The 16,369-nt window shown below is 40.3% G+C and overlaps 1 protein-coding gene across 2 annotated transcripts in view; it reads left to right on the top strand.

Moving 5' to 3' along the window:
- adcy8 (adenylate cyclase 8 (brain)) overlaps nucleotides 1–16,369 on the top strand; it is a 130,778-nt gene that overhangs the window by 92,606 nt on the left and 21,803 nt on the right. For both annotated transcript variants that reach the window (XM_080907300.1, XM_080907299.1), the window contains 4 exons: nucleotides 605–806; nucleotides 2,354–2,443; nucleotides 4,943–5,115; nucleotides 9,203–9,281. In XM_080907300.1, coding sequence (XP_080763426.1) covers nucleotides 605–806; nucleotides 2,354–2,443; nucleotides 4,943–5,115; nucleotides 9,203–9,281 — 544 coding nt within the window. The remainder of the gene's footprint in view (nucleotides 1–604; nucleotides 807–2,353; nucleotides 2,444–4,942; nucleotides 5,116–9,202; nucleotides 9,282–16,369) is intronic.

The raw sequence follows: 16,369 nt of genomic DNA, 5'->3' as shown, positions 1-16,369 counted from the left end.
GGTGGCAGGGTATGGAGTGACACATCAGTGTCCAATGTGGTTTATGTGCAAGTGTGCCATCAACACTGACACAAATACAAGAAAACAGCCTTTGAATAGCTGTCCACTGTAGTGACCAATATGCGTTACCATTTTTCACAAGCTTATTGAAATGCTCAGTAAGCTCGTGACATAAAGAAAACAAAACATCATCCATGTATCCAATTCCTGGTCACAGTGCTGCTGTCCCAGCTCTTATATGGCGAGAGGTGGGTACACACGGGCAGCTCACCAGTCTGTTGCAGACTCACAGTTACACATCAAGCTTATTTAGAGTCACCAGTTCATCCAACATGCTTGTTTCTGGACCGTGTGAGGACGCAGAGAGAGCAGACACGGGGAGAATGTGCAGACTCCACGCAGAGAGCTCTCGGGCAGTCTGTGAGGTCAAACCTGGGACCGTCTCACTATGAAGCAACAGTGCTAGCAACTGCACCACTATGCTGGGCTCACAATTAAATATATTCAAATTATTCTTTAAAAGTCAGCTTGATTACCTGTTCAAATAAAGACTAGTCCTAAGCTGCAGTGTCCCACTGGCATATTTATCATTGTGTTTTTGCAGCATGGTAACCATGGTGATCCAGTTCTCGGTCCTCATCATCCTCCATTCCTGCCTGGTCCTAGTTACGACAGCGGAGGACTACAAGTGTCTGCCTCTGGTCCTGAGAAAAGCCTGCTGCTGGATAAACGAAACCTACGCGGCACGAAACGTCATCATTTTCGTCTCGATCCTCATCAACTTCCTGGCAGCCATGATCAATATCGTGAGTTCTTTAGTTATTTTTTTAGATATATTATTTAAAACATGGGGTCAATGTCTGTCTGCAAAATAACTGTCAGAATGCATCAAATATGGGAACGCTACATGGTTAGTACCGTAGCATTTCTTCATACTTCGGGCAACAGGACAGTGTGTGTGCGATTTTCTTTATAAGTGTGTGTTTGTGGTAATGAAGAAACATTTCACCTACTTCAATAGCATGGCTGCTAAAATGTATTTTAATGGGTTAATTAAATATGGAGCTTCATGAAACAGAGGAATACGATGTAGGCATCTAGACATGGCTGATTTGATGGTGTGCAGTACCTCAGTCCATCCAGTGGGGTAAATACAGACTACAACACTTGACTTCGTACTTGTTGGAAAGCACAGTGGTACGACATTTAATGCCAGTTGAGAATTCCGTTCCAAATATTTTCTATAAGATTGAGGTCTGGACACTAGCTAGAGTATTTGGATCATTCGGATCTCCTTTGTTATCTTGGTGGTGGGTTTTTGATCCATGACCCATCTTCAGTGTTCTGGCTGAGGCAAGAAACTTCTTGTCAAAGATTTTATGCCACGTGACTCCGCCCATTGTCATCCTGTACTCTTAGCAGAAAAACAGCTCAGTGTAATGTTTCCACTCCCATGCTTGGCTGCATGTGTTGGGTCGAGTTGACGTTGGCTCCATCTGACCACAGCTCTTTCTGCCAAGCCTTCTCTGAATCATTCAGATGTTCACTGCCAAACTTGGGACAGACCTCTACATGTATCTTCTTCAGCAGGGGGCTTGTGGGAACTGCAAGACTTCAATCCATTATGCCGTAGTCTGTCATCAATGGTGTTCTGGGTGACTGTGGTCCCAACTACTTTCAGATCATTAACAGGCTCTTCCTGAACCTTTGCTTGATGTTCTGTCTTTCTCCATTAAAATTAAAGACTTTGTTTCTATGTGAATGAGCAAACTTACAAATTGAGTAGGGGATGAAATAATTAATGTTTAACACCATGCATTGCATTTTCTTATTATTTTAATCAACTAGGAACATCCTTGTTCTCACTCTGTTGTTGTAATTTATTAATTAAATTTTTGAAATACATATTTTTTTTTTTTTTAAATAGAAGCTGCTAAGGTACGTTGGAGATAAAAGCAACGAGCATACAATATTCTGCAATGAAGTAACCCACTCAACTGCTTAGTTTGTAAAGTATTTGTTCAGTTGCTTTATTTAGTCAGATTTTAATTACCTACACATCTACATTCCCCCCCCCCCCCTCCTTCTGTAAGAATCCTGTGTTGCTGCTAATTCAACCCTTCAGGTCTTCTTCAGTTATTCGTGTCAACTGCATCACTCCTTCTGTGCAGGAGAAATTTGGTGTTTTCCTGCAGAAAGTTGAAATCAGCTGTCGATTTCTCACACAACTATCTTGAAATATTAAAAGCGTGATGGAAATTTGTCTGAAAGGGAATGTGGGGTATTTTTATGCAGATCCTGCATCATTTAAAACTGCACAACAACACTAATCCACCCTGTTGGTCTCCCATAGCTGTGGTGCGACTTCGACAAGTCCAGTACCTTCAGGAACCAGACGTACAACGAATCGGCCTCCATCCCAGACATCTGCTTCTACCCAGAGGTACAAACTAAATGAGGTGTCTGAATTTTGCAGTCGGGTCCATCTGTTGTGTCTTTTTTTTTCTTCCCACTTGTGTGACAGCGGCAAACTGATGAATTAAACATCCTCGACATCTGCTCGCGCCCAGAGGGAGGTCTCGCCTCAGACAACGCTACGACTGATGGAGCCATCAGAACGTCACGGAGAAAATATCCATTATGTTGTTTTGCTCACATAATATGCAGCTGATTGATGAACTCAATAAGGGAGCCACATTTTTATAGCTCCGAGCTCGGGTTGACTCATGTATTGTTGCATGTATACATCATAAACGTATTTCCTCCTGAGGCTCATGCGCGCAAATAAGACCTATTTTACACACATAAAGAAGAGTTATTGACTTTGTTTTAGGCCGCACCAGAACGCACTCCAATATTAAATTAGACAAAAACTGATGTCTGTGCCAATGTCAGAGGCTTTTGGTGCAGTGAGCGGGCTGTCAGATATTTCATTTTTATAAAAGGGCACTTTACCAACTTTACACATAAAGGCCAGTCGACTCATTCTCATCTTGTGATAATGGAGGTTTAATGTGGAGGAGCTAATGAGTTCATAGTGATGCCGTAAATGTTACTTCAGTTTGGAGACAGAAGATTGGCAGCAGGAGGTTTGTGAGCAGGCGAGGGAGTCCACCAGTGAGGACAAAGGTAAACACAGAATGTTTTCAGGGGTGAAGAGTCAGGATGATTTCTGCAGCTGCAGCAGTCATCTCTTATTAATTAAGTAAAAGTGTTACACACGTCACTCTAAGTGCTAATGCAGGCATGCTAACAGGTATGCTTAGTTTAGTTTGTTTGCATGATAATACAAAATGTGTCCCTATTCATAAAATCCGTTCATAAAATTCCAGCTTGCCCAGTGTCCCCTTCAAGCTTGTCTCTTGTCAGATCTCTGAACATGTCAAACGCCTCAAATTTTCAATAAACTGAGTCGTAGCATCTAGAGCTAGACTAGACGAGGAGGAGAGCACAATAGTGGATGACATTGTAAATCCTTTGCTTCTGAAGGTGAAGAAGGCCTCACCCATGTATCCTGGGTCAGGATGCAAATGTCGTAGAGGACTACGAGTACCTGGTTGTCCTCATCACCAGCAGGCAGACCAACACAGAGGCTGTTCAAAAACGAGGGAGGAAGCTTGTGTTCACTGTGTGCAGCAGAGTGATGGTGCTTTTGTATACCTTAATTCTGGCAGCTGCAGCGTACTCTGCTGAGCACCATTAGGAAATCTTCCTCTATGATTGGCTGCAAACTGGAGACTTTGTTTAGTGACTTCCTCTCTATCACAGCTTTCAAACTGTTATCTATCAAAGATCACTCTGATCAACCTCTGCACCACATGCTAACATCCACTATATTACAGTATGGATATCTGGCAGAGATTCACCAGTCACTTATTATTATAATTAATAATATTATTATTATCATTATTATTTGCCACTTGCCCTGTGAGCCCGCTCAGCTGGGATAGGCTGTCCCAGCTGAATGGGCAGATGTTGAGTGGAGACCTTTTCAGTGCACTGTGGGCTACGGCTGTTGCACTGCAGTTCATTCAGAGGTCATTTCCTCTAATGTTTCCCCTCTGATGCTTCAGGACTTTACAGTAGTACTGTGCTTTGAAAGTCTGACCATGAGGGATGAATTCAAGGTGCATGAAAAAAGAAACCACATTGTGCATCATGTGTTGATCATGCTTCTCACTTGAATTATAGCGATGACACTTGAGTCAGCTGTACACAGAACTTCATATCTGCACAAGTTTAGGTCACGGTTTCCTGCAATGTATTGCAAAACTACCCCACTCTACTACTACTGACGATTCTCACACGTGTAAAAATCGGCTTGGAGAAAACTGAAGAACCAGGAAAATGTTATACACCTTTTTTTATATATATATATATATATATACTGTTTGTTCAGACGACTGGATGTCCATCCACTTGTGTCCACTTTGGTGTGTTATATACATATAACACATCTATATGGTCTCGTCTTCCTCCTTTTCCTTCTGCTCTATTGAGCTGCTCACATGCAGCGCTTCACTTTTCTGTCTGTGCTGGCACAAAATTATTGCACCATCAACATTATGGGAGGTTGGCAGAACCTCAAGAATCGAGTGAAAAATAAAATCCAGCCGAATCACAACGTCTTCTACCAGGTCAAACAGCTTTCCAGTCTCAAATCCCAGTTGCAAATGGTCCAAATGGGACTTCTGTGTTTAAAAAGAGCAGGAGCCCTGGAAGCAGTAGAGCGGTCCATGAGAAGATGACTTTGAATGGATATTGATCAAATTTGAATCAGTTATGTTTTTCATGTTCATCTGCAGAGTCGTGGAACTTTTCAAGCGTGTGTTTGTTGACAGATATTTAACACTGAGTGCAGCTGTGGCTGATTGGAGTTGCCAACATTTTTAAATACATTATTTTTCAGATGAAGTTGACCATGCGTTTTAATTTTTCACAGTATTTTGTATTCACTGGAGTGCTGGCGATGGTGACGTGTGCGGTGTTCCTGCGACTGAACTCCGTGCTGAAGCTGGCAGTGCTGCTGGTGATGATCGCCATCTACTCGCTGCTGACCGAAGCCTTCTACACGTCGCTGTTTGTTCGCTACGACACCGTCCACCACAACACAGAGTGAGTGCTTAGTGGAGGACATCCTCGTATATTAAATGCACTGTTTGTCTTTTTTGTTCAGGTGAGGTTTTATTCTAAGAGCAGTTTGTCACGGTCATGTGTCACGGTCCGGGCTCGGTGACCCAGGGGTTTGTGTTATTATTAATCTTTGATTTCCTCATGGTTTAGGTTTTGTTTATGTGCTTCCCTGCCTTCCTGCCCCACATTTCAGGTCTCTATGTTCTCTGTCATCCTTACCTCTGTGTTCGCGTGTTTCCTGTTTTACTTTGAAAGTCTGTGTCCTATGTCTGCTTTGCTTCCTTTGTCTTCTTGTGTCAGATTACCCCCAGCTGTGCTTCCCTCCTGTTTTCCATTCCCTCATTACTCCCTGGTGTATTTAAGCCGTGTTTGTTCCTCTGTCTGTTGTTGCATTGTACCGTCACAATGCTGTGTGTTGTCTCTGGGCTCCTGATTTCCATTGTTACCTCCTGTCAGCTCTTAGTTCCTTTGTTTCTATTTTCCTAGTTTTCTGAGTCTTAGTTCTCTAGCTTCTAGTTTTATGTTTTGCTTCTTGTATTTAGTTTTAGACTTTTTTCCAGCGAGTAAAGCTGCCGCTTTGAGTTTAGCTTTTTGTGTTTGAGTCTTGCGTTTGGGTCCTCATCCTGCCTGCCACACAGCCTAACCACGACAGAATGTGCCTGATGCCATGTGCAGTCAACTACTGGTTAGATTTAAAAAGTCCTGCTATCACTAAGTTGAAACTATCAAGGCTAAAACTGTTTTTTTTGTAGCTGGTTGTAGGCATGATTATATCTGCTGTAAGGCCGGACAGTTTCATATGGGAACCTCTCTGGATTGACTTCGTTTGTAGCCAGCCTCTAGTGGACATTAGAAGAACTGCAGTTTTTGGCACTTCCACTGAGGTGCCTGCTTGTGTCAAGGTTCAAATCAAGAAGCTCCAATGTGTTAGACAAGACAGGCGAATGTGAGGAAATGTGACCTAAATACTACGAAGGACCTGCTAAAACAAGCTAACAAAACCAAATTTTTGGGAGATTGATTTTGAGGTCCTTTGGGGAAATGACAGAAAATCTCAGGGGAAAAGAAAGTAAAGCCCAGTTTAGCCAGTATTGTTTGCTCCATATGTAGAAATCACACATATCCCTTCTTTTGTAAAAAACAACAACAAAAAACACAGATCTGTTACTAACAGCATTTTTATGTTCATTTTTTTCCTTTTACATATTTGTCACATTATTGTTCAAATGTCTATAATGACATATTTTACCAAAAAATAAATGCATTTGATTAATTGAGTATTTTGCCTGTAAAAGTTAAATATTTCTACAGCCATATCTCAATGACAATGAAATGAACTCAGAGATACATTAACGTATACCTGCATTAATCATCATCATTTTCAGTTTTAAGTCTTTAATTTTATAAATAGATCAAAAATGCGAACACTTTGACATATATAAAGAATTCGTTTAAATGAGCCTCTTTCTTGTAAAAAGCCTGTGTATTTACAGAATCCCATCCTGGCCCGACTCCCTTAGCTTGCCTGCTTTTTCATCTCCGTGACATGCCGGCTGTGTGTTGTGGGCGTGAGTTGATTTACTTCAAAGTGCTTGAAGTTTTCCAATCTTTGTGTTGTTTCTATCGTAAGTGTGCCTCTAAACTTTAAAAAGATGATGATTATTTCTACCAAAATATGCACCGAGTCGTGAGCTTGTGTTTGTTTATTTGTGGGTGTTAGAGAATCTAAAGCTTTGTATTTGTTTTCCTCTGGCATCACTGCACACTAAAGGCTGCACGCTACATTTTGCTGTCACAAGCTGATCCTCGGCAGCGAAAACAAACGAGCTGTTATTTTTCGCTTGTTTTGAGATTTTGGCTCCTAACTCGTTGTAAAGTGCCTGGAGCTCCGTCTCCACATCTCTCTGAGCTGTTGATCCTCAGCGAGCCTCAGATCAGCCTCAGATCACGCAGAACATTTGATCCTTCTACGGTCTGAGCTGAAAACAAAGAATCGTGAGATTAAGAGAAAAAAAGTGTCGTCTTTTCATATTTTGCTGCAGTTTGTGTTTAGATCTCAACTTTAATGGAGAGCAGGTTTGTCACCGGTGCTGGGTTTCGAATGTAGTTTTTGTGAAGCAATATTTAGGTTATTACAAAAGAACATGCTGTGGATCACTGTTTATCATACTACATGTTTATTTAGGTTATTAAGAAAAAGTTTTCTTGAAAATTAAAACCAGAAGAGTAAAAACTGAATGAAAATGTGACCACCTTTCATTAACAGAATGTACTCAGACAGGTTTTGCCTGGGAAAAAAAAAATCAACACTAATGTAAAACTTTAGAAGAGAAGAAACATGAATAATTTATATTTGTGTTTATCAAATGGTCAGAAATGCCCAACAAATGCATCTTTAGGGTAACATAGGCTCAATGCTTTTAATGTGGATCGGTTGTATTTATGTGCATAGCCAGTAGGGGTGGATGATATAGACTCGAAGTGATCTCACGGTATCATTCACAATGATGACATTTATGACAGTATAGGCAGAAAATCCAACATTTTATCGATGTTTGCAGCTTGGAGGCAGCAAAATGTATCACTGCAAACAACATAAAGGCTGTTTCTATTCTTCATTTCCAATGAGCTACTGTTACTGATGCCAGCAGCAGTATAATAGTACAATAGCAATGACACAGCATAAATCAAACATGAGTACAATAAGTGTTTTCAGTTGAAATTTTACATAACTCAAAGTCTAACATAACTACTTAAAACGTTAGTTTAACAATAACTAGAGTAACGTTATTGTCACAGTCGTGGAAGCAGACTGTGTGGAGTGAGGAGGACCCAAGTGCAGACACACAAAACGAAACTTTGATTTAACTGAGGGAGAGCCGTTTGTTGCAGGCTGGTTAAACAGTCCAAAATAAAAAGGCAAAGGCGAAACTAAACGTGAGAAAACTCTTAACGTGAACATGAAGACATGGATACATGAAAACCTAGAAACATGGCAGAGAAAGCAGGACGATCGGACAAGGAATGAAGAGAACTCACAGACTAAATGCACACAGGAAGTGATCGGGGAAAGTGGAAACATGGGGAAACAGCTGATATGAATCAACAGAATGACGCCACAGGAGAAGTGAAACTAAACACACTGAATATGGAAACAACAGACCCTTCACAATAAAACAGGAAACATTATGAGATGCAGACATGGCAAGAGGAGCAAGATTAACATATCCTCCTGAGAACGGCTTTTTATGTCCTCTGCTTTTGGTCTATAACTTTTGTGTTATTTGAGCTACCCTTCTAAGTCCTGATGTGCTCAACAGAGGACATCCTGGCCTTTTCAATAATATTTCATTTGGTTGGGTGGCCTTTTTTAGATCTAACGAGGCAGGAAATTACAAAAAAAGTTAAACTGAGGGATACATTTTCCCTCGGTTCTCAGGAGGATATAATAAAAGTGCAGTTGAAATGTTTTCTACCTGAGGTGTTGTTTCTTGGGTTGAGCTTTTAAAAAAAGCTCTGCTTTTCAGCCATGTAACTGCAGGAGTACTTTCCATCCGCTATTTGTTCTTCCTGTCATATGGAGCACAGCTAGCGAGTGCTCCAGCAATCCTTGGTCAAGTCACTTTACTTTTGGTCTCGTATCGCCAGCTACTCATATCTCACCATCACATGCCTTTGTAGCCTGGTTGTACTTGTTTTTACGATGTGTTTTTGCCTCGTTGGGTAAAACAAGTTTATTGTTTCCATCTGTAGCTGAAATAGGTTAAGTGTCATGTTTAGTTGGAGGTATGCTCTCAACAACAAAGCCAAACTACTTCCATAGTACTGAAGAAGCTCCCCTTTTCCCTAATTGGCACTAAGTAACAAATAAAATCAGTAAGTAACAAATAAAACTCTAGAATTTCTCTGAAATTCTGGAGTTTTATTTGTTACTTACTGATTTGTTAACACAATTAATTGTTAAACGTCGACCATGACATGCCCCAAGTTTTTTTCCATTAACATGCCTGTCAAACAGACGAACAAGGGCTCCCGTTGAACAGACTCTTCTTTCTTCTCGTTCCAACAGAAACTTCCTGGGAACCAAAGAGACGTCTTTACTCCTGATGGCCATGTTCCTCCTCGCCGTGTTTTACCACGGCCAGCAGGTAAGACCACGCCAGCTTTAACTGTGTCCTAATCAGTGAAGGAATGGCAATTTACACATTTAGATTACTGATTCATCACCTATGAGTGGATTTGTTATGGGCTGGTGATTGAGTTAGAGGACTTCTTGGCTAAATATTGTTATTATCTACACCCATGCAGCTGATTTTTGTGTCTTATCAGGTGGATTAGCTTGTTTTTCTAAGCATCAAAATGTATGATTAAAGGTGACTGAAGGGCATGGATAAAAACAAAAACTGTGACGGTTCCTTTAAAGGATAGTAACAGAAATAACCAGAGTACAGTGGGCGTGAGGAACCCAGCATCTTTCCTGTTGCTATGCAACGGTCTAATTAGAGTTATCAGCTAACGTGAAGTAAAAATAACAGAAGAAGATGACAAACAGTTGGAGTTCAGATGTGTCCAAACATGATGACATAAACGGTTAACGACCTGCCACATTTAACTGGCCTCTGAGAAACTCAAAGCAAAAAACTGTCATTGCATCCTTTAAAAATGTGAATCACTCTTCCAGCTGTGGATGCTGTGGAATCTCAAATACTTTGGTTCCATACAGATGAGGTGACAGCCGTAGCTGTAAGCATTAGACATCTTTGCGTGATGACCCAGAGAAGGCAGGGGTAACATAAGACGGATGTAGCCATGGTGATGTCAGCCGTAGGTTTGTGAAGTCCTGTTGTTAATCCTTGAGCTGAGCGTTTTTGCCATCACCATCTTGGTGCTTTTGAAACCAGACCAATGAGGTGTGGATCTGACTGTGAAATCACACTCTGACTGAATAACCAATGAGCACGTCCTGTATAATCCTGCTTATGAGGAGTCTTATCCGTAACTGAGCCCTTAAACTCCTCAGTAAAGTGTTTACAGAGATCAGGGTGGAGGGAGGTCTTCTGTAGGACCTGAAGTCTTGTGTGAGCCGTATGCATCACCACCTGGCGGCCACTGAAAACAATGCAGGTTTAATGCTTGAGAAATTAACCTTCAGCCCAAAGAGGTGAGAAAGGTCGGGGTGTTTAAGCCTGAAATGAGTTCTTTTGAATCCTCCAGTTCTGTATATGAGGTTTGGGCTGAATCTGCACTTTACAGGAACCTGGGTGGTGGCAAGACAGTTCTAAGCAATTTGTATTTACCTCTTCTGGGTTTCTTGAATGCGGTCCAAGTGTAAGAAAGAAAAATCACTTTGGTTAAACCTCTTGCTGCCTATAAAAGCTGTGACACAGGGCTGTGGGTAGAGAACATTTTAATAACCGAGCCTTTAAACGCATCTGTAATAACACAGGAAACGTCCTGCCAGGTTTTATGATTGCATAATAAGCGACCGGAGTGTTTCTTCAGCAAAGCAAAACTGGCACAGACCACTTTGTTTACACGTCTGATACATTATACAAGCCATTTCTATAAAGATGCAGTGAGACTCAGTGGCCTGAAGGAAACCGGTACCACTGTGCCGCTTTCATGCTCTCGCTATGGCAACCTTTGATCATGTAGTTTAGCAGCTCGGCATTGGTCAGAGACGGCCGTAATTGAAGGTCTTTTGTAGCCTCATGAAAGTAGAAAGCAGCTGTTTTTGAAGTCATGCAGTGGCGTATTGATTTTCTCTGGGTCAAACCACTTGTTTGGCAAAGCAGAGACAATGACAGCTCACAGCATGAAACACTCGCAGCGCTGAAAAGCTGTTTGTGCCAGATGCATATGGCCAAGGGAAAAGAGAGCACACTAAAAAGACTATTTACCCTTAGCAGGAAAGTCCAGCGTGCAAAACAGGATCCAGCTGTTTTTTAGTACAGTGTTGATGAACTAAGTGGCTCCGTGTTTTCTGCTAAATACTCCAAATTATCTTTGGGCAAAGTGGATAATCGCTGACAGAGGAGCACTTTTTGTTTTCATTTTTCATGCTTAAGCTCACAGCAGGGGTTAAGTTACAATTTTTGTGGTATATTTTACTGTTTCAAGTTTTAAGTTCAAAAGGCAATCTCAGTGCTTTCCTGTCTGTTTATGTTACAGTTACGTTCCAGCCAAAGACATTAAAGCAGGATTTTGTCTCAGCGTCGAGCAAGACGTGGATCCAACTCCACTAAGCATAAAAGGATCCTTAGATCCTGTACATGTTCAGTCCTTTAGTGTCCAGCCTGGAAGCTTTTCTCTGACAGTAAACACAGGCTGTCTATAACAGCTTTACATACACAATGTGATGTTTGCAAACCCTCAAGCTGGAATCTAGACTTCTGGCTTTGGCGATTCAGGAAAAGCAATCAGTACTTTTCCAGTGTGGTAACTACAGTATTGCGGAAAAGTCACTTTATATTTTACTAGGAACATGGCAAAGCAGCTAGTTATTAGAATATATGCAAACATGCATGGGTATATAATAGTGCTGTCAGCGTTAATCTCGTTAAAATGACGTTAACACCAGAACCAGAACCAAAACAGAGTTTGTGCAATTCTAACAAGCTTAAAAGTCAATATTTGTTATGGCCACCTTTATTCTTCTACACAGTCTGAACTCTCTGAGCCAGCTTCCGCGTCTTTCTTTAAGTAGTCTTCAGGAATAGTTCTGCAGGCTTCTTGAAGGACATTTAAAGCTCTTCTTTGGATGTTGAGATTCAATGCAGCTGAGGTCTGAGGTCTGGGGAGGCCAGTCCATGATGGGTAGTTTTGATTTTACTGGATTGGATTGGATTACTGCAGTGTTTGGGGACTTTATCCTGTCTTTCTTCTCTGTCCCCAATCGGTTGCAGCAGTTGGCCCCGCCCCTCCCTGAGCCTGGTTCTGTAGGAGGTTTCTTCCTATTAAAAAGGAGTTTTTCCTTCCCACTGTCACCTAAGTGCTTATTCATAGGGGTTCATAGGATTGTTGGATTTTTCTCTGTATGTGCTATTGTAGGGTCTACCTTACAATATAAAGCGCCTTGAGGCAACTGCTGTTGTGCTTTGGCGCTGTATAAATAAAATTGAATTGAATTTGCCATGCTGAAAAATGAACACAAAATAATCCCCGACATCACTGACTGAAACACAGCCAGAAACCATGGCAGAAGCTCTGTCATGTTTTACACTTGGGGTAGAAAACACAGTTTATTTTGGGATCAAGTTTGCCGTCTGTACGAACCTGTGACCACTGACATTAACATTAATTGTGTGGATGCTTTAAGCATCCACACTCTTGAGTTCCTCTTGGGACTTCCGTACACTTTTTGGCACTTAACTACTTCCACAATTTTCAGCCGATTTTCACCGTTCAAATTTTAAAATATTCTGCTATTTCTGCTAATTCCTGCTATGTCTTTTGGTATTTTTCACTATTATACTTTTTAAAATATTAAGCTTAATTTGTCCCATTGAAATGAATGGGAAACTTCTGCAATTCTGCTAAAATTTGCTTGTTTCTGAAACTTAACTACTTCCTCATATTTTCACGTAGAACAACCATTCAAACTTTAAAATGTTCTCAAATTATTGGGCTATTCAGGTATGATTCAGCTTTTTCAAATCTTTTACCGTTTTACCTTTATGCCTCTTAAAGTTTTCAGTTGCAAAATTGTGATTTTTCACAAAATACATGCGTTGTCATGGTTGCTATGCACTTGGCTTCCAGTGTGCCACTGAAGGTTTTGCAGTCTTCTCTTCATGTCCGAACAACTTCTTGCTACTTGCTCAATCTTCACTCAACTTCCACAAATTATACATCAAAACATAGGTATTTTTGCTGGGTTTCCGAAAATGTCACTATCATTGTTGTGGTATTCATAGAACTTTCGCAAATCTCCTCAGACCAACACAATGTCGGAAAACTCTCCATATAAAGTCAATGGAGAGTTTGTTCAAAATCACCGCTGCATTTCTGTAATGAGAGGCATATTCGAATCGTCATATCTCCTTAACGAAGCAAAGTTAAGACATGAGGCTTGTCCCGGTATATCTTCAGACACTCGTGACGCTCACAATTCAAGAATTTCTTTCTCACGTATTACCGTTCTGAAATGAGTTGGACTTGTTTGAGGGTAGGAAATTCGTCCGTCGCTCAGATTTCTTCAGATTTCAAACCCTGGAAATGAACCACTTTTTTCTCTCGTGATAACTTTTTGTTGGATTTCCACAGAGACCTGAAAATTTCCATGACTATTCACCAAAGCCTGCTGTCTCTTACGGTGAAAGAATGATATCGATACTCCAAATAGATTTCGAGTTACAAAGCGTTGTTTGAGGGCAAGTCAAGCCAGTTTTTGCTTCGCTCTACTCAGTTATGGTGCATTAGAAGTCAAATATCTTTAATAATTCACATTTTAATGATAAATTGTCAACACTGGAAGATTCCCCCATCTCTTCTGAACAAAACGGTGTAAGAATGACCGCTCTAGCCCCTACGGTTAGGAAATTATGGTCATTTGTTTGAGGGGAGTCGTCATTATGAGAAATAGACTGCAATCCGGTTGTTCAGTGATGACGCGACGAATCCTACTTCCGGGTCTAAAGTAGTCTGCGTTTAATATGGCTTTTGTGTTGTTAACATGTTTAATGTTATGTATTTTCTTCTATTTGATCTCAAAAAGCTCCTAAAACAGTCAGCGATCACTGTTGACCTCCCTCGGCTTTTATTACCGCTAATCATTTATTTAAGCTCAGTTTTTAAAACCTTAGGATGTAACGACAGCCCAGCCCATGCAGCAGTATATGAATGACTAACCTCGTATTGTGGATGGATTATCTCAGTTGTTCTCCTGGCTGAAGTTTGGTCCGTTTACAGCATCCTGCCATGCAATTACATTTGTTCCTGACCACCGAGAACACTCACGGTAACTTTTATCAAGTGGAAAAAAAGTTAGCTTGTTTATATTATGCTAACATAGCTGTGTCGCTAGCGGTCACGTAGCACATCATTATATACCAGCTAGCCCAACTTCAGTAACCCTACAAACGTCACTGCTGTTTAGCTTTCTGTCTTCATTTATGTTGGAAGTGATAACAGAGCTGTACGTTTGAATTTGTTTCCAAAACCCCGCAGTCAGGACATGCTATATTGTATTTAGATAGAAGCTAGCGAGCTAACTCCCTGCTAACTTCTAACTCCATTAAATGTCATAAATTCTGTTTTCATGGATGCCTGGATGTTAAACTCAATTGTTACACCTGGTAGAGCAGAACGCTGATCATTTTATTAAAGATGAAAGACTTTAGACAGTTTTTCAACTCTCAGTAATGCCATAGTGATCGTTTGATATATGGACCTGCAGCGGAGTTTAGACCCAGACACGGCTAGTGACATCAGACTGAACAACCGGATAATCCTGTGTCTCTCTGTGCTGCGTGTGTAAATAGATGCACCTGTTTTGGCGGGAAAAAGTGCACAGGCTCTCTGATTGGTGGATTCAAATTCAGCAGCTCCCAGGCTGACTGAGCTAGAAACTTACTTCTCTCTCCCTGTGTGTGTGTGTGTGTGTGTGTGTGTGTGTGTGTGTGTGTGTGTGTGTGTGTGTGTGTGTGTGTGTGACAGAGAGAGAGAGAGAGAGAGAGAGAGAAGGCCTTTTAATGGGATGATCTCATTCTAAGATTCAAATTCAATATATTTAGACTGGTTGACTGAATTGGATCTTGTGTGTGTGTCTCTCTGTGCATGTGTGTTTCCTTATGTGTACATATTTCTGATTGTGTGGCTGTTATATATTTTTTTTGCTGATTTTTTTCATTTTACAAGTATATTTGAGGGACCCTCAGCATGTTCAGCATTTCTTCAGCTGTCCATTTTGCTTTTCCAATTTTTCTGTTTAACTTATTACTATTGTGCTAAATCATACTATTTCTGCTATTTTATAAGATTTGTGCTTAATATACTATTTCTGCTTTTAATAGGATTTGTGCTTAATATACTATTTCTGCTTTTTATAGGATTTGTGCTTAATATAGTATTTCTGCTAAATGTAGTATTTATGCTTAATCATACTATTTCTATATATTTCTGCCAGGCAGCCAATCCTCTGTGCGGACTCAGACACATATCACATATCAGGGCCTGCACGGCTTCCCAGCCAGCCAATCATGTCTGAGGTCTTCCGTTTCCTCTCTCGTCATATCTCAGCGACGGTTGTACAAAGAGCAATGAAAATCGCAGTCAAAGTACACCAAAGTCCGCTGATTCACCCAGTACAAGAATTATGCCTCTAGTCCACCTAGTTTTTGAGTTACACAACGTTTTGTAACTCCAAAAAACGGCGTTTTTCGCCTCTCACCGGGATCTAATTCTGACTGCTCATCACCCTGTTTTTCAAAACGGCTCCTCTCTTTCCCAGTGGCGCAGTTGGTAATGACACGGGTCTGCAAGCCAAAGATCGTGGGTTCGATTCCACCTTGGTCAACATGTTTTTTTCCCTACAAATTAATACACTGTCACAGACCAGTAATTCATATTCATCATTTATTACAATTCTGCAAACTTTTATGATTTTACCAGCTTTTCTAATATGGACCTCACATTCTTAACACTCCATGGCACAAATACTCTTCCCTTTAGGCTCTGTGTATGTGTGTGTGTGTATCAATATTTCTCCCATTTTAAAGTATTACTCCTCCATAATTGTATTTCTGTTAAATCAAAGTACTTTTACTACATCTTAGTACTTCTGCTCAATCATAGTATTTCTGCTAAATCATTGTTATTATGCTATATTGTAGTATTTCTGCTCAATCATACTATTTCTACTATATTATATTTTTCTTTCTAAATATAGCATTTCTGCTATATAATTGTATTTCTGCTATGTTATAATATTTGTGCTAAACCAGAGTATTTGTGCTGTATCATAGTATTTCTGCCAAATTATAATATTTGTGCTAAAACATAGTCTTAATTTAAAATTACAATATTCATAGTTCATCACAGTGTCTCTGGTAAATCACAGTATTTCTGCTATGTTGTACTATTTTTCTAAATCATAGTGTTTCTGTAATGCTTAAGTATTTTTGTCTAAATATATTCTTTCTGTTATCTTATACTATTTCTCCTAAATTCTTGTATTTTTGAGAAGTTATGTTTCTGGTAAGTTACAATATTTCTGCTAAGTTCTGCTATGCTATTG

The sequence above is a fragment of the Rhamphochromis sp. 'chilingali' genome (genome assembly GCF_963969265.1).
Source record: "Rhamphochromis sp. 'chilingali' genome assembly, chromosome: 16".
NCBI lineage: Eukaryota > Metazoa > Chordata > Actinopteri > Cichliformes > Cichlidae > Rhamphochromis > Rhamphochromis sp. 'chilingali'.
Note: the sequence above shows the minus strand (reverse complement) of the source record. Positions and strands in the feature narration are given on the sequence as shown.